The 18,404-nt window shown below is 45.3% G+C and overlaps 1 protein-coding gene across 1 annotated transcript in view; it reads left to right on the forward strand.

Moving 5' to 3' along the window:
- Positions 1 to 18,404, forward strand: part of LOC8042354 — a 484,035-nt gene that overhangs the window by 183,085 nt on the left and 282,546 nt on the right. The window contains exon 7 of the mRNA XM_042287475.1: positions 9,377 to 9,504. Coding sequence (XP_042143409.1) covers positions 9,377 to 9,504 — 128 coding nt within the window. The remainder of the gene's footprint in view (positions 1 to 9,376; positions 9,505 to 18,404) is intronic.

Genomic DNA, 18,404 nt, shown 5'->3' on the forward strand with positions numbered 1-18,404 from the left:
GTCGGGACATCTTGTACAACTTCGAGAGGATCTTAATGCATGTTCCTTTGGATCTTGAAAAGCTGTCCTCGGGCCTTCGCGCTTCTCTTGTAGCAGCTGACAATTGGTCTGGCCTTTGTGCACAGCTGAGAAAATCCAGCCACTTCTCTTTTAGCATCGCTAATGCAGAGCTCAAGCAAGTGCCCAAAGCACTGCTGTACGCACACGTTGCACAAATGTTGTTTCCATCACATGGCAGGTTACGCACATGTAACTCGTTGACACGCGAGGTCTTACTCTCTGTTGTGAGAGAGAGGCACTTTAATCCGCTGGCAAAGATCTCCCCAAGCTCCTTTTTCACCTCTATTTTTTTTCCATTTGTAGAGCTCTGGAATTACGGCCCTCGAGAACGTTGTTCGTGACGGCACAACGTAATCCAGCATGGCACAGTTGATTAGGTCGAGGAAATCAGCTTCTTTAACCACGTTGTACAAGTGCGTGCCGCGTGCAATGAAACATCCAGTCATCTTTGTCATTTGTTGTGCTTTAAGTGCCGAAGCTTTCATTTTCGGCTTAAAGCTATCGACAACCGAGCGATGAGCGCTCGGATTGCCAATTTCCTGCTTGAGGTTTGTTGCGCATCCACGTCAGGGTTGGGCAGTATCGCGATACAAATGTATTGCGATAGTATTTCAGAAATACATTTCGTATCTGTATTTCTGTATCGCGATACATTTTTTTCACCAGTATCTGTATTCCTGTATCGAAATACATTTGGAATGTTTTTTTTGTATCGCGATACAATCGGGATGAAATGTATTTCGTTACATTTTCTGAGAAATACTCTTCCCCCCCCCCCCCCCCAAAAAAAAAAAAAAAAAATGTTTGAACACATTTTTTTCTACTTCTGAGGGCACCAGAGTCAAGGAGATGCTGGGGCATTGTTACTATGCTGACCAAGGTTCCTTTTGATTCTGCAAACTATTTTTCTATGCGTCCTCTTCTCTCTTCTGAGAATTGTTGCATGGTCGGGGTCTCGAACCAGGTGGCGTGCCAGGAGTGGAGTCAGAGCATCTTCTGCCGCAGGTTCTTAGGTAGGGATTTCTTGAGTCATTGTTTGCTGGCATCCAATGCCCGCTGCTAACCGTCTCTCTCGCCTTAGCGTACAGAGTACACGCCGTCGGCAAAGCTCAGTCATATTCCGTTGCAGCACGAGCCTGGCTGTGGTTGACTTGAAATAGTAGGAAAAATTACGCTGTGGAGTTCAACACTTATTCGAATGCATCTGCCGCTGCGCCCGTAACATTGCACGGCTCAAGGGTACGTCATCAGCTGACGTGAACGTGACCCGCTTCTCTGGTGATCCGAAACCCAGAAGGAGGCCAGAAGTGGCCTCGCTGTGCCATCCCAGACTACATACTCCCGCGACTCGTCTCGAGACCGCTGTTTCTCGGACAGCTCGCACCTGTGCCGACAATATCAGCTCGCACTCCACGAGGTCTCTGTTTGGATAATGCTAGGCAAAACTTGAGGACTGCAATCCGTGCGTCGGTGGCGGAGGGTCGGCAGTAAGGACTTTCAGAACAGGGATGCTACCGTATTGTTTTTTCAACCGTAACAGAAGAAGACATGTATTCCAAGATACTTCAGGTGGTCCACTATTCTCAAACATTGCAAATGACACTGCCTGCACGATCTCCAACGAAGTAACCTACAACGAAAGTACGTAATGTCCTTTCATACAGCAGCGTGGTAAAGTTTTATGTTCAAGGCCACACCCACAGATAAAGAATAGTAGTTCATTCCACCGTGACATCACGTGATCAATGTTGACAGGATTCCCTCGTCAGACAGACAGGATGTCATGGAAGGGACCGCGGTCAGCCCTTGATGGAACGTTTTTCTGGGCCCATTGAAGACTGCTTGTCGTCCGAAACCACTGCCTTCAAGGCAAAGTGCCAAGCCTACAGGAAAGTAATTTTGGGATTGAAAACATCCACTTCAAACTTCAAGCTTCATCTCAGTTGGCATCTCAAAAAGTTTGGAAAATGTATTGCACTATCAGTATTTCTGTATTTGTATTTCTGCCCTCCCTAAAATGTATTCCTGTATTTGTATTTCCAAATACTTTTTGCCTCTTTTTTAAATGTATTTCCGATACGTATCGCGATAAATTTTTACAGATGTATCTTAGTATCAGTATTTTAGCTACTATTTTAATGTATCCCAGTATTTGTATTTCCAAATACATTCTTGAGTATTTCTGCCCAACCCTGATCCACGTGCATGATGCTTATCCAGGTAGGCCTTGTGCGAGTCTGGGTGTCGCATCAGGTGTGTGGCCATCGTCATCGTAGTCCCTGTTGGGGTCTTCAGAAGCGCCTTGCACTTATGACATCGGGCTTCAGTACGCGGCGCAGTTTATATAAAATAGTTCCAGATCGGGTTGCCGGTCAGAGACACATCAGTCGTGATGATCCCAGACCAGTCGTCAGTGTTCGACGTCGCCAGTCGATCTGAGTATTGGCTTGGCTTGTCTAGGCCGCGAGACCTGTCCGTCTGTGGCTTTTGCGGAAAAAGAAGTAACTGGTTTTGATAGCGCTATTACTTCCTAAACGAAACCGAAACCACCGAAAATGACTGCAGCAGGACTTGCTATCCGCTCGGGCCGAATGCTTCAAAATTTCCTAATACGAGGTTTCAGATCGAAGCGAATTTCGAATGGTATACTATTCAATCGAATACAGTATTCGAAAATATTGAATATTCGCACGAGCCTACTTCTACGCAGTTTTTTAGGATGTGATCTAAAGCTTCTCGCGCTGCATTGTGGGCCAGCTCATTGCCGTAGATACCCCGATGGTCTGGGGTCCACTTGATTGTCAATTTGTGGCTGTCCCGTCGAATTTTCCGTGCAGTTGTGCGTGTCATTCCCACGGAGCAGCTTCGCCGTGCAGTGCTTCCCACATTCGTCCAATGTCTCCCTGGAGTCGCCGCGGTCTGAGTTGGCAGCTGACGCACAAGGTCAAAAGACGGGAAAGTCTGGGTGTTTGACAATCGTTGCCACGTGACTGCACAGCATCTCAGGTATCACGCTGATGTGGCTAGACGCGGGCAGCATCGCCGACTCGTGGCAGAGGGTAATAATAATGAGAATAAAAATGGGCCAAAATCGCCGCTGCCGGTACCCTGATTCTCGAAGATATACGTTTGCATTTCGTGCAGTGGTTATATATGACAAAGCATGGTGAATGTAGCCTCTAAGCACTTTTTTGTGGGGTTAACATTCCTGAATCCCCTCTTCTCCCTGCTTCAAGAAGATCAGTTTACTTAGCATGTGCATGAAGGACGTGCGCGCGATGCGCGTAAAACGACAGAGCCATTTGATTGTGCATATTCATTCACTGCGAATGTGCGTTTAATGCACGCGCATGAGCAGCCTGTACAACGTGAAGCATGCCACATATGCTGCCGTTTGAATATTATGTACTCGACGACTGGAAGATCAGATCTATAGTGGTGCCGTTGCACTGCCCGTGTGCACAGGGGCCGCAACCGCAGCCCGTTTGCATCCGCAGATCCCCAAAGCTGGCAGTAGGAGCTTCTGAAGGCATCCAAAGTGCACACCCGCACCCCGCCTGCCATCTGTCAGCGCTTGCAGAAGGTGTTTCCTAGTCAGTTTCCACAGCCAGTGTGGCTGTGGTGCCATCCCGGGGCGACGTTGCAAACTTTGGTTTGTCCAAACCAGTCCAAGGTCAGCGCATGTACCAGGGCAGTAATGCTAATGCATTAATAATTCATGAGGGCTGCCGCACTGCAGAAAGGCTACAGCCTGCGCCATGGAGGCCCATGGTGCCGCATCTAGTGATGGTGGTTCTGTGATGATATAATATACAAGATGAAAGTGATGGTGATTATGAGATGATAAATACAAAAGGAGGATGACGCGGTCTTCTCAACATCACAAGCACCGTTGCTCGAAGCTTCGGGAAAGGTTCCAGCGAGTCGGCCAGTGAGAGCTGAGGTGACCTCCCGCAAACTGAGGTAACCTTCCACGGTTCTCGACGGCAGTGGCGTCGAGTCGCCGAGGGCCGGAGCCTTGAAGTGGAGACTGGCTGGAGGAATTGAGGGAGCACTGGCCAGGCGGTCGGCGTTATCTTGGCTGCGGTAGCGTTGTGGTGGTAGAATAAAAGAGTGGTGGAGAAGCCAGGAGCAGGCCTGCGAGGCCGCACGGTTACCAGGCAACGAGCCTAAAGATTGCTTCAGCTTTCTCCAGGGAGAAGAAACGCCGTCGTCCTCTCAACCGAGGGTGGCACGCATCACGCACTTGTGGGTCACGCCAGCCACAAAAAGGAGACCGGTTGTTCATCAATGGCATCCCCAACCAGAGCAAACATTGAGTTTGTTCCACGGTGGAAACAGGGAAGAGAGCTTAAAAGAAAAATTTTGAGCTTTTATCTTTTCAGCGGCCAGCTAAAACAGAAGCTGCCTATGTATGTTACCTGGCTTCAGAGTTGTAGTGACAAGAATTACAATGACAGCGACGATTACGCAGTGCATGCACTTTTGGTCTTGAGGAAGAGGGCACATTCCATCGTGCGAGCTTGAAACGTTGGAACGCTATTGGCAGCGGTGTCGAAATTCCATTTTCGCAGTTTTAATTTTATTTGAAAATGTAACTAAATTGTGTACAGGGTGCGGCCGTAAAAACTTTCATGTTTGGCACGCCTAGCAAAAATCGAATTTCAAACATACATACCTGAAATTGGGCACACGAACGTCATTTATTCCAAAGTTCTTTGCCTATTTTTTTTTTTCAGATGTCAACTCGGGAGTAGCGAATTATTAGAAAGATAAAAAAAATGGCAGACATACATTTCCTATGGCCTATACCCGCCCGTTCGCCGTCTGCAATCTGGTTCACGACGCCGCTCCCAGGTGCCACACTGAACGCAAGAGCGCGGGGAACACCGCACGAAAGGCTGGCATCGGGCTAGATAACCACAATGAAAAGTGATTTTATTAAAATATATGAACGATTCTCGAAATTACCTGTTTCAAGTCAAGTTTTGACAGATCATCATGCAAGCAAGAGGACACCATGATGTGACGAGATCATTTATTAACAGTCTGGAATAGCAAGTGGTGCTGGTACCGTTGCAGACAAGTTTGTTTTGGTGTTTACAGGGCCACTCTAACTCACAAAGTAATTTTTTTTCATACAGTTTGGGTATAATTAACACACACGTCACAAGACATATTTGTAAAAATAAAAAAAAAAGAAATCATAATTATTGGAGCCATATTTACGGCGCTAGAGTCATTTCGGGGGGCCGGTGATAAAATGGCTGGTATTTGAGAGAGATGGTTGTCTTTTTGCTGGTTTCCCATTGGTACCTCTATCAGCAGCCTCTGCTATGCTCTCCGCGTGCCGCAAGCAGCAGGAGAGGCAAAAGTAAGAGGGAAACTAATAGTTTATATTCCGTCAGGAAGTGGAAGTTGTGCGTTCATTCAATTGTTTATTCTTGAAAAATACATCTTCTGATACGCCTCTTCTGTTACGGTGATTTGAAATAATTTTGATGCTGCAGCGGCCCTTTAAACGACTAGGGTTCGGCCGATCCGATGTGCCCGCCGTTCACAGACAGGCAAAGCCGAAGTTGAGTTTCATACACCAGGATGCCCTTTCGCACATCCCATCGTCGATCTCGAGGAACGCACCCTCAATTTTTTTTAGCTTTTCTATGCTGGGGATCCTCTTCTTGTAAACAAGTCCTTCTTTTAATCCCCATAGGAAAAAGTCACTCATATTTAAGTCGGGGGATCGTGGAGGCCAGTTCATATAGTCTGATCCCCGACTTATCCATTATCGAAGGAATGTGTTATTGAACCATGCCCTCACAGTCTTTGCGTAATGGGGAGCTGCCCCATCCTGCATGAATATACAGTTTTTGTTTGTCATGTGGTACCTTTCAAGCTCAGGGAGCCTTTCTGTTTTCAGCATATTTAAGTGGGCATCTGCGTTAACAGTGCCATCGAAAAAAAAGGGGCCCACTATGCCTTCATGCCAAATCCCACTCCACACTGTCACCTTCGGTTAATGGAGATGCCGTTTGTCCACGGCATGAGGGTTATCGCGAACCCATATCCTGCTGTTCTGGCAGTTCCCACGTCCATCAAGGTGAAAGTTTGCTTTGTCTCTAAATAAAAGAAATGGCAGGTGCCCCGGGTTGCTCTTAATTCGCAGCAACTCCGCCTTGCAAAATTCTAAACTGCGGACGTTGTCGCCGTCGTGCAGGGCTTGGACAACTTGCATCCTGTACGGGCGCAAATTATTTTTCCGCAGAAACCGTCGTACGCTTTTTTCCGAAATTTCAAAAACCTGGCTGCTCGTCTTGTTGACAATTGTGGGTCACTCTCGAAGACAGCAAGCACCGCTTCAATGAGCTCCTCATTTTTCAGCAGGCTCTCACGTTCACTGTCTTGATTCTTCTTTTATATAGCACGTGCAATTGCAAGCTTGCCAGGTATATTCCTCCGCGCTGACACCAGTCGCGACGTCTTTTTTGGACCTTTCTGAAAATGGCGAGAGTGCTCATGTGTAGCTTTGATGGGTGCTGAACGTGCGCAGGAGCAGAGATTCCGCAAACTCCTTTTATGATGTGACGCTCCGGGAAGGAGGGGCTTCGGCGGTACTTTGAAAATTATTTTCTGCGGCCTCTGTGTGCCAAATGTAAAAATAATCTCGATATTCATGATCCTGGGGGCCGAAGGAAGACAATTTAAATGTTTTTACTCAAATTCAGAACCACTTCAGTTTTCCTTGGGGAGGCACGGCTTTGGAATCGGTTTTTTAAAAAAAAGTCACGTTTTTGGAAAATAGGTTGACCAGCTTTTAGAACTTGTAAAGAATGCTGTCCAAAAGTTTTATTCCTGTAAGTAAGTTTCAGCGCTTGTGTCGTTTGCACCTTCCTCTCGTCCTTGTGTATTTTTTGCGCGCTGTTTATTTCCGTTTTTCTGTAAGTAAAGTAGTTACTCCGAAATAAATTATTTTCGACGTGCTGGTGGGCATGCATTTGCGTCAACGACGCGGCCGATCACACAGATTTGCAATTTTCGAAGCCCACTCCCTTCGCGTCTCTTAAAACTAGCATGGACCGGCACCTTTTGTTGGAATGAGCATTTCGCCCCCGTTTGTTCTGTTTGGAGCATTGTTAGTGATAATGTGCTCACAGACCACAAAACCCTGTAGAAAACGTAGCTGTGCACGCTCTTATTGGTCACGTTGGTGAAACAAGACCTCTGATTTACTAGGACAAGCCACAGGACGTCATAATCATCTGCTAGCGCGCAATTTCGGTCAGTCCTTGACTGTTTGACTTTTTATCGCCACGATGCCAGCGACTTTTCTGGTTAAACAAGACCTCTGATTTACTAGGACGAGCCATGGAACGTCATAATCGTCTTCTAGCGCGCAATTTCGTTCAGTCTTTGACTGTTCGAATTTTTATCGCCACGATGCCAGCGACTTTTCTAAGCAAATTTTCGCCATTCTAGTTCGGTCGCTGCAACCGGTTTTCGAAGCGAAGAAGACGAACGCCCAAGGAAGACAACGGGAATGCATCTTTCCCATTTCCAAGCGCTCCGCCGTCGCCGAGTGCCTTGGAATTGCCCATCGCTTCACTGCCTTCCGCTGATCATCGTGAATTCAGTCACCCAAGACCATCGGCGTCTGCATCATCCTTGCCGGTGACCAAAATCTCAAGCGAAGACGACCTCACAGCAATCGAGCGGAAGATTGCAATTATGGAACGAAAGGCGCCCGCAGAATGTTTTGAGCCCAACGATCCCGAGAAGCAGCTAGGCCTAACCGAAAGCGAACAGCTCAACAGTTACCGCTTGCTTGGCGTATCCTGCATTGCAGCTTTAGTGAGTGCTTTGCTGTGCCCTGAGTGCGTGAAATCTTCTCTCGGACTGTCTAAGGTCGGGAAGGGCATCCACCTCATGTTTGTTGCCCTGTGCCCGACTTGTGGAAAAGTCGCGAGAGCTCCACACTCGGTGAATATTGGTGACACACGACAGAATTATCTCGCAGTGCGCATCGGTTTCTCGTGACACGACTGTGGTGTTAACTTCACGAAATTAACTCATCTTTTTACCAGGATGAATATACTGCTGCCGATCTATCTGAAGACGTCCCAGAAAGTTGCCGCGGGAAGGTACATGGTGCAGCCATGACCGCCGCTGCAAATGTGATGAAGACGGCTGCGCAGTCGGTGCAAAAAACGGGGAAAGCCAAAGACGGGGAACTCCTAGATGTGTGCACCATGTACGACGGAACCTGGCACAAATGCGGCCACATGTCCCACTTCAGTTTTGGTGTCATGATCGAACTTAAGAGTGGTCTTGTGCTGGACTTCAGCGTCCACACCAACTACTGCCAGCTGTGCACCCAGGGACCAAAGCCAGGCACAGAGGGTTACACGGAATGGATGGATGACCACCGACCCAACTGCCAGAAGAACTTCAATGGGTCTGCTGGTGCCATGGAAGTGGAGGCAGCCACTGTTATTTTTGGCCGTTCAATCGAAAAACACGGTACGCAGTCCATGTCGCGAAGCGTATGTATGCAGGCCTGAAGCCCTGAGGAAGGCAAAGAAGGGACTAGGTGAGAAAGGGAAGCTGACAAATCTGAAAATGGAGCAGCTTACCAACTACTATGCTTGTTCGCCTGACGTGACGGCCATGCAGCGAGGAGTGTTTGCAAGCCTTCTGCATTGATGCTCCACTGACGAGGAGCCGGGGCATGTAGGTTGCCCCACCGGGACGGACTCCTGGTGCCACTATAGTCTGAGCAAGGTCATTCGGGCCGACGATGGTGATGGTGGTAAAGTGTTTCTCAACAAGCTCATTGGTGTTTTCGTGGTCGTGAACACCCATGGGCATGTATTCGTGAACAAGAACCGCATTCTTATGACCTCCAGTGGTATTAGTGAGTGTTTATTCCTTGCGAAGCATGTAAATGTTTTAAAATTACTCCAAATCGGATGTATTTTATCCCCAAATATTACTCAACTGCACCCTTTTTGCTAACAGTGTGGTGGTTACAAGAAGGAATGACAACAATGAGCAATTACAACAATCACAATGTTGGAATCGATGGAGGGCGGGTGTAATGCCATGGCTTTATTTATTTCTGCGACAAAACATACAGCCCCTGGGTTATTGGGTTGATTCTACAGAAACTTCTTTCTGCTTTTATTCGAAGTTCTAACTGAAGTCATGCAAACTTCCAGATTGCTGCCAAAGCTTGATTCAAGCTGGTTTAGTGGATGTGTCCCATTGCACCTTCTCGTGCGTGTGAAATGACCGGTGGCCCGTTCCTGCATCATTGCAGAGGTGGCCCACGAGATGCGCTGCCTTCGCCGTTGGCTCAAGGAGCTGGAGGCCCGCCTTCCCAACCAGATGGCCGTCTCTTCCAGCTGGAGTGTGCCCGAGATACAGGACCGGCTGCAGGCACAACAGGTCCGTGCACTTTCGCTCTTCCCAGAACCGACCGCTTTAACGAGTTCGATCCGCTTCTGGCACCACGTCACTGCGCTGCGAGACTCTGTTCGCAGTTCCTTGAGGTCAGGGTTGGGGCAGCCATCGTGGCATAGAGGTTGCGTCAGCGCCATCAGGGTGCAGAAAAGAGGGTTCATACATTGTGTGGTCCCTTGCCCAAGGAGTATTTGGGGTCTTGCTCGTAGCCTCAGTTGCTTTGCAATGCAAGACCACCTCTTCCCATTTACGAGTGCAGCTCATCTTAAAGGGGTGCTCCGGCCATTTTTTGAGCTACCCAAACAAATTGCATTTTCCGACTACTTGCACTTCATGGTATGCTATTTATTCTATCGAAATTCAAAACAGCAATTAAGAAAACTGTAAATGAAGATGATGCCGAAACCAGCATTTAGATTTTCGCACGCTCTCCAGTGGTGTGACGTCGCAAATGGTACAGATTTTCGGGTTGTACAGGTAGTCTTAAACAGAGAATGCCAATGATTTTTGCGTGCTTGTCAATGAATCAGCTACCAGGCATTCTTTTCCCACCATCAGGCTTCTTGTAACCAGTTGGGAAGATGGCTTACTGCCCACTTGGTACCATTTCTGTCGTCACACTTCAATGTTGCCAGTAGGGGCTCCCAGTTTGAGAAACATGATGAAAACAAAATTCAAAAATTCAATAACTTCGCGAAATGTTTTTCTTTTCACAAAATACTTGGGGAGCTGGTAGAGCCATGTCTATCCGTGTGTTGAGCCAATTTTGAGGCAAATCAGCGACCATGAAAAAATCACCAGAGTACCCCTTTAAAACGTGTACCAGAAATACACCATCCTACACTTGTGTGCCCTGCCCTACGCTTGTTTTGCACTGCTGTCGACCAGTGCTTGTAAGCCGAGCATGCCCGCTGTCGTTGCATTCTTAAATTACTACCTTGAAGCGGTACTCTGGCGAGTTTCTTAGTTATCCCAGCTAGCTCTACGATCGCGGAATTTGGAATAGTTAGTGTGAAATCGGCAAATAAAAATGATGTCAGAACCAACGTTCAAATATACCTGAGCTTTTCAGTGCTGTGACATCAGTGGCAGGCAGGCTCGCCAATCGAGTGGGCAGTCTAAAAAAGGGACTATGCCATGCATGGGTGCTGGAGCAAGCTTCGAAAGCATTTATTTGACACATTGAAACTGCTTGAAATCAGTTGGGAACAAATCTTACAGTCCAAAAAGTGAACCCCTGCCTGCCACTGGCGTCACTTTTTCGCTGTTGCATTGCCAGTAGAGACTTTCAGTTTGAAAAACACAATGTGGACCAAAATTGTAAACTCAATGAATTGGCAAAAAAACAATAATTTTGGCCTAAACTTTGGGATATATTGTTTCAGAGGTGTGTGTTTGTGTGTATATGAAATTTTCAGACAAATCAGGGCCACGAAAAAAAAAAAAGACGCCGAGTACCTTTAGGAATTATAAAGACGATTTTGAGCTTTTTTTTTAGTAAAGGCTGTTTTCTGACTTCCTAGGGACTTGGCAATATGCTCAATATTTTTATACAGTTTTATGAAGACTATTATTTCATATCAAAACAAATCAACGAAACTGAAACTGATGTTTGACTTCCATGCCTGACAACCTCTCCTAAAACGGAGGTGGCATCAGCAGTGAACCGTCCGTTTCGGTAGAATTTTCTTGGTTTAAAACAGCACGACAAAACAAGGGCAAAGTGCAGACGAGACAGACAACAGCGCCGACTATGAACCAAAAGTTTATTTTCACTGTTCTCAGTATATATATGCAAGGACAACAGCCAAATGAACAGAGTGTGAAGGGAAAGACACATAAATACAGGCAGGCTCGGCATCTTATTAGTTAGGTGATACAGTGCTGTGTCATAGCCGGTCCCTGACATGCACCAGTAAGGAATCAAATTTTTTTGTTTCCTGACTGCTGCATACATCCTTTTTACTTGCTGATTTCACAATAACTAAATAAAAACGTTTACAGAACCAAGACGCTCATCAACCAACCAGCCAAACATAGCTTTTAGCAGTAGACTTCAGTGGTCACGAGCGTAGATGTCGCGCTCAGCTGTAGCAGCGAGCGTTGTACTGCATTGCGACTGCGAGTAATGGGGACATTTGTGCTTCGTATGCCACCCGCCTAGCTACTTCTTGAATTGGTTGCCACGCTTCACACGAAGCACGGATGACCCGGTGAGCCGCAGCCGTTTGTCGACGCAGCACGGTCAAACGCATTCAAATGCAACTGCAATTTAGGATGTGTCATCTTGTATATTGATTATCGCACAATGATTTCAGTCTGTCATTTTCAAAACTAAATAGTTTGAGATTGAGATTTTGATTTCTCAGTTGATTCTTTCAATGCCTATGCAACTTATTGTTCTAACGATTTTAGTGCTGTGGCAAAATGAAAGAACAGATATATACTCCATTTTCGAGCCCAGTCTCTGGGTTTAAGGCTAGTCTCTCACCGGCGAACCTGCTAACCCTAATGGAGCGGACCGTGATTTCGATAGCTACAGCCTGCTTAGGCACAATTTTAAACACTGCCGGGGGCTAAATTCTCGTCTTTTTCCACTGTTTTTGTATTTCATGGTGTATGCATTTTCCCAGGGACATTAAGAAACCATTGTACCACATTTAAACAAACAAAAACAAACAGAAATTGTAAATGACTTTTGTTGGATGCACATGAAAAGAATGAATGCGACTGGAAATAGGACTCGGACATATAATTTAGCGAGTGTTAACATTCAAACAATATGTTGTATGTACCACATGGTGCAGCGTTATTCAAAAAAGATTTATTTGAGCTTAAATAACATGACACTACAGTGGAAGACAGAAAGGGTATGCGGCATGCGTAAGAAAAATGAAGTGGAAAGTTTCAAGAGAGGCCGAAAAACTTTGAATGCAAAACCGCAAAACGTAGGTGGAAAATCATGCTCAGCAGGTCTCCACTTTCCAAGAGAGTGGCAGAAAATTTCTAGCTGATAGGGAGCGCTAATGTCGCTGGATCTGGGAAAGTAGCACCCCCTACCAGATTTGAAATAGACAACACTAAAAAGTGTGATTTTCGCACTTGGGAAAGGCGAAGCAAGCGGGAGTTTTAAGAAAGGTGACTCAAAATTAACATGCTAAGCATAACCGTGGCGACTGTCTTGACGCAATCGGCACTCCGTCCATGTGTGATGGTGCTTTGGAGAAGAAGATTGGCTCTTTGAAAACGTTTACAGAACAAGTGGCTATGGCTCTATGGCTCTGCAATCTGCCCGCGTGTCACGTGTCTGACTGGGAAACACGAGGAATTTTGATTGTCCTTCAAACTACCCGTGGAGAAGAGCAAATGCCTCATGTGGGTTCTTTTTTTCATTGATTTTGTCGGAATGTGCTTTTCACGTTCCGACGCTAACACAGCATAAAGCACATCTACAAGCAAGCAAACAAAGCACATCTATGTCGTTCCAACGTAGATGTGCTTTGCACTTAAGCTCAAAGCACATCTACGACGGTGGGAGTTCGCACGAGTTTCATTTCGTCAACTTGAAAGCCGTAAACTTCCGCCCTTCACCGCAATTCTCAGCCTGCTAACATCAATGCACCGCAAGACCTTCACTAACTAGAAAGCTACGCCGCTGCTGCTAAAATTGCCAGCCAAAACCTCGGAAAGATTGAAATGCCAATGTGGGATAAGTAGGGTACCATGTTTTCTCTGTTTATATTTTTTTCAGTCTTTAATATTCTTTACAGATTCTGTGTTTTTGTGTAAATTGGTTTAGGTCATAAACAATTTACACAAAAAACACCGAATGTGTAGAAAAATATTTGCTTGGAAAAAAATACCCCCACATTAAAAGAAAAATGAGAAAACTTTGAATTCTAGGAATGAGCAACTAATGCAATGGTGTTTGATGACACATGGTGCAAGAGGGGCTAGAAAAGTGACGCCTACGTGGAGGGACGGTTTTAGTGACTGGATGGTTCCTGGGCCTATGTTATGTCCCCATTTCATGCAATAAATTTTTCTCATTTTGCAACTTTGAATTTTCTTCTCAGTTTGTACACTCAGTTTTCAGTACATAGAATCTGTTCTTCATAATGAAAGTTTTTATGTATTATCTTGAGGACATGTAGAGTGCAGGTATCTATTGGAATTGCAATATCTTAATTGTGTTTTTGCAAAATAAAACTAACTTCTAAAAGGCTTATTTAGAGGATACTACAGGCCATTGAAGGCCCAAGTAGGTGTGGGATACAACATATGCATTCACACATACAACGAAAACAAATAACACGACATTAAAAGGTTTACAACAACCTTCTAAAGGTATGGCTTTATGTTGTCTTTATTTTCTATTCTAGATTAGAAGATTTTACAGAGCTTTTGGCTAGTTACTAGCACTCTACACTTCGTAAGAAGCAACATGAGCTATTGCACCGTGCTCATTGTAAAAAAAAAAAAAAAAATGTGCCTAAATTTGTGCACACATTTTTGTTATGTACTTGTTTTTGTCTCTGAACACAAAACTATAGAAGCTAAATTAAAACTAATGTCATTTTGAAAAGAGAAGACAAAACGTTATAAATAGTTAAAACTTTATTATTTTAGAGAGAGAAAAGAAAGTGTCTCTTTGAAAGCAATTTGTAATGAATCTTGAGCACAGGAGCAAAGAATTAACAGATTAATTTAATTGCCACAAACGGCTGTCAAATCAAAGTCACTGAAGTCAAGCAACTCTAGAAAGTAATAATGTTTGTACCCCAAACGTGATTGTAAAAAAAAAAAATATATTTTAATGCAGAATTGCATTTCTATTGAGGCTAACTTTGATGTAGCCTTGAAAAGTGAAGTGTGCCCCGGCGACCAAGCAACGCGAGTGTCAAAGAAATAAAAAAAAAAAAAAAGGAAAGCCGAAGAGGCAGGATGGAGAAATCTGAGACGCCTCGAAAAGACTGTTTTAGCTGTGAAAGCTGAGAAGACTACAACTAGAAAAGAAAAAAAAAAAAAAAAAAAAGAATGTCGCCGCTTTGCCGCACTAGCGTGGCAAAGGCTAGGGTAACGCAGAATGTGACACGTTAGTTCGGAGAGAATGTGTACGCACGGGGAGACTCGATGGCGCGAAGCGGCCCTGTGTCGTTCGTGTGAGCAGCACTTGATGGATGCCTCACATATGGTTGCCATTTTCTTCGGTTACAGTCTGAATGCAAATTTCTCAGAGCCTGTTACAGTGTCAAACTCAGTAGTGAGAGCGCGCAGAAAACAGAACGATTGGAACGCAGCAGAGCTGAGCAAAAGAGGAGCGAACGTGGCAAAAGAGAACGAGACACTCGGAACTGGAGGTAGTGTTTGCTTCGGTCATCATAAAATGCAATTCTGCACGCGACGGTTGAGTAGTAATCTTAGTTGTACTTCACGAATTGTGGAGTGAAGTAGTTGGGAATTAATCTCGAGTTTTCGAATCAGGTTACTGGAGTTTGTTCGAGAGTAATCGCCCATTTTTCTCTAAGAATGCTCTTTTTAGAAACGTACTTCTCCTCATTCGGTCATTTGCTGCGGAGAAGCCAATTTATTGCGCGACAGGAAAAGAGTCCTGACGGCGGGCTTTCCCCTACATGGACTCAATATGTGGGAAAACCGTAAACATGAAAGCAGCAATCTTCTTTTATTGGAATCGTCCAACCACCATTGTTCTTTGTCACCACATTGGGCGTTTTCTTTTTTCGTGCCGCAGTTTCGAATTAATATGTCATCATGGTAAGCTTCCTTCAGATCGCTTGCGCACTAGCTGCATTATTATTTGTTTAGAACCAGTCTCATCACTAGTCTGGGATGCGAGGGTGTGAGCGCACAAGCGTTACTTGCACGACTCTTCGGACAAACCGAGCACTTCATAGATACTTGCTTCTCCATCATTGCCTCTGCTAAGGTTGTGCGCAAATTTTGAGATGAAGTATGATTTTAGGAGTTAAGTCGTATAAAGTGCCCCTCACGTGCAGGTTTAGGTGAATTTTATCATGTGATAACGTAGCGTTTCCTCAATACAAAAAAAAAATAATTAAAGCCGTTTTTGCATTGTTTTGTCCCTTTGATGCACCTTGATTTTAGTGGATCATGTGACGTGGTTTGGATGCTGGTAACATTCTGAAAATCGGTCATTGCGCAGCAGTTACTGATTTAGTTTCTAAAAGCAGTCACCCAAAATTTCAGAAACCAAACTTTGGGTGACACTGCTTAGCCAAGCTAGTCCCACCCAACTGAGAGGATGGGGACGTTTGAATTTGTACCCGCCGTGTGTGATGCACCGCCCACAGCGCACGCAGATGTAACACAGCGCGGAATCTCTAAAGCGTTCTTCTTTTCTTCATCCGACGGAGGGAGCGCATGCTTTTTGTGGAGGACAGTTTTTGGTGATTATCGCCCCAAATGCCCGCAGGCTTACGTCAAAACCGATTTTCCGAACCTCGTCTTTTTGCCTCCAAGCACACGTTTCCTTCCCCCCTAATTGGAATCGTCCGATTCCCGGATGCACTTTTGCGGGGTCTCATATTGAGGCCCATTTGCTCTCCCTTCCCTTTTTTGCAACCCAATTACCGACCTTGCATCTCGTTACCCACTTGTTGCCCCCCTTCCTCTGCTTCTCAGGTCCCGTCACTTGAGAATGAAAAGCCGGGATTCGGGGATTTTGGCATCAGTTGATTTATAGATAATCACTTCGTATGCTTTCTGGGTGGTCTCTTCTGTTTCGGGTGTTGAGACGGAAAAGCGCGAACCTGACGTATCTGGATAGGAAATGACGGACAAAAGGTCGCAACAGCCGTTTGGAATTCGACACGCAGTGTCGTTTGTACCTCGATCAGTACTTCTTTAGCACCGCTGTCGTGTTCAGAGGGGTTTGACGGAGGGATGTTGCCGCAACATTGCTCTCCAAGTTTTCGAGGGAAGCTTTGTGTTTCACGAAAGATTGTGCGCACACAGTAGAAAACGATTCGACTAACGAGTGGATTGAGCGGTATAACAAGACATGTACCAAGCTTGTTGCGAGGTATGACTTATATTATTATTGCCTTCACATTTTCGCGATTTTTATTGCTTCCGTCCCATTTCGCCGCACCAGAGAAATCCGAAATTAGAATTGTCCGATTGAAAACTCGCACCATGATTGGACATACCCAAGATCTAGAGTCCTAGACGCGTGCTGTTGTATTCGTGTATACCTTATGGTGATCGCGCTTATTTAAAGTTCTTCTTGGGTCATCAGCAAGTATCTGGTAGCTCAACATTTTGAAAATAGTAAAGTCGCCTGTAATCTTGCCAAAAAAAAAAAGAAGAAACATCTTGTTCAGGGAGCTATTCATAATAAAAAGTGAATTAGGAAGAACCAAACATGTTAGTATTAATTATTGAGAAAATCTTTGTTTCTAAAGAAAAAGAAAGAATCTTATTCACTACCGTGGAGAACATATTCTCTTATGAAAAATCTGTGCTAATTTGAAAACATAACATATTAAGGAAATTTCTTTTCGAATGTTTTCTAATATATGTTTCTTTTTGCAAAGTAACGACGAAGTAACGGCATTACTTTAGCAAAGTAACTGTAACAAGTTTCTTTTTCAATTTTGTAAATGTAATTACTGTAGCAAGGTTACTTTTCCCCCTGAGTAACTGTAACTCTAACATTGTTAGATTTTAACAGTAACGTGCCCGAGACTGCCCCCAGTAGACAAAGATGGCAGGACGCAGAAGTCAACGGAAGCAGTGCACATCCAGCGATTGCATGGCAGCTCCATAGATGGCGCTACCGGTCAGGGCTAAGAGAATTCCATCTTCACCAAGTGGCTTCACCTGCTTCCATTGTTTTAGAGTTTTTCCTCTTGTTACTTTGAGTCGTCGAGTTGTAGTCGGTCCTTTTCCGGTTTCTGCGCGGTGTGCTGCGCGGACAGCAGGAGCGTGCTGACACACCTCCGAGGGCTCGTTGTAAAGGGGGCGGCATGACGCCATTCGAGACCGTTGCCGAAGCAACCTGATCGGCGTGAGACGGCGGATTGGCTCACGCAGGTCAGAAGGATATGACGTCAGTTCCTTTTCGTTGCTGCGCATCTGGGACGTCGCGATCCAAGTCTTCCGCGGAATAAATATTCTGGACGGGTCTTCCCGCCTTTTTGCGGCTTTTGTGTGCCCGACATGAACGAGCGGGAATGCGCGTACCGCATGTCTAGGTGGCTAATAGAGTCCAGATTTTTTAAAGTGATAATGTAAGATAACCGTGAGTCCCGTGGACGAAATCGTGGGCAGTAATAGTTTTATCATAATCGTCGAGTAGATAGACATCTCCAGACTTCAGTACGATATCCTCGTGAAACGCCGTGCTCAGTCACTTTCTCAGAGGATCACTTTGGATGATGCATTGCGGTGGCCAATGCAACGCAGAGCTATGGCAACGTCGAATAAACAAGTATAAATGCCCTATTGTGCCGAATTTACTTTTATGGGACCCAGTAACCGATTGCAGGTCGCAGTGCTCGATCAAGTAAGCCAAGTGATCACCCGCCTCTTAATGAAAGAGGTGTTTTTCGTATCTGCTACTTTTGTTTTACAGTAGACTGGTTTGAGCCTGCAGCAAGGACTGAAGTTCGCCAAGTCCAGCCTAAGTTTACGAGATAAGATTCGATCAAAGTTAATGACCTGTGCATCGGGGCGTCGGTCGAGGTAATCTGATCTTTCTATTATTTTTCCGCCGGGAAAGAGAATGGACGTGTCTACATTAATGTAACAGTCGTCCGTGTGCATCTTTTTCATTGGGAAGAATAATGACGTTACGGGCGGGCCACTTCACGACACGAACCATGTATGAATAGATTCCAACT

This window comes from Ixodes scapularis, unplaced genomic scaffold (genome assembly GCF_016920785.2).
Source record: "Ixodes scapularis isolate PalLabHiFi unplaced genomic scaffold, ASM1692078v2 PGA_scaffold10__122_contigs__length_95168666, whole genome shotgun sequence".
Lineage (NCBI taxonomy): Eukaryota > Metazoa > Arthropoda > Arachnida > Ixodida > Ixodidae > Ixodes > Ixodes scapularis.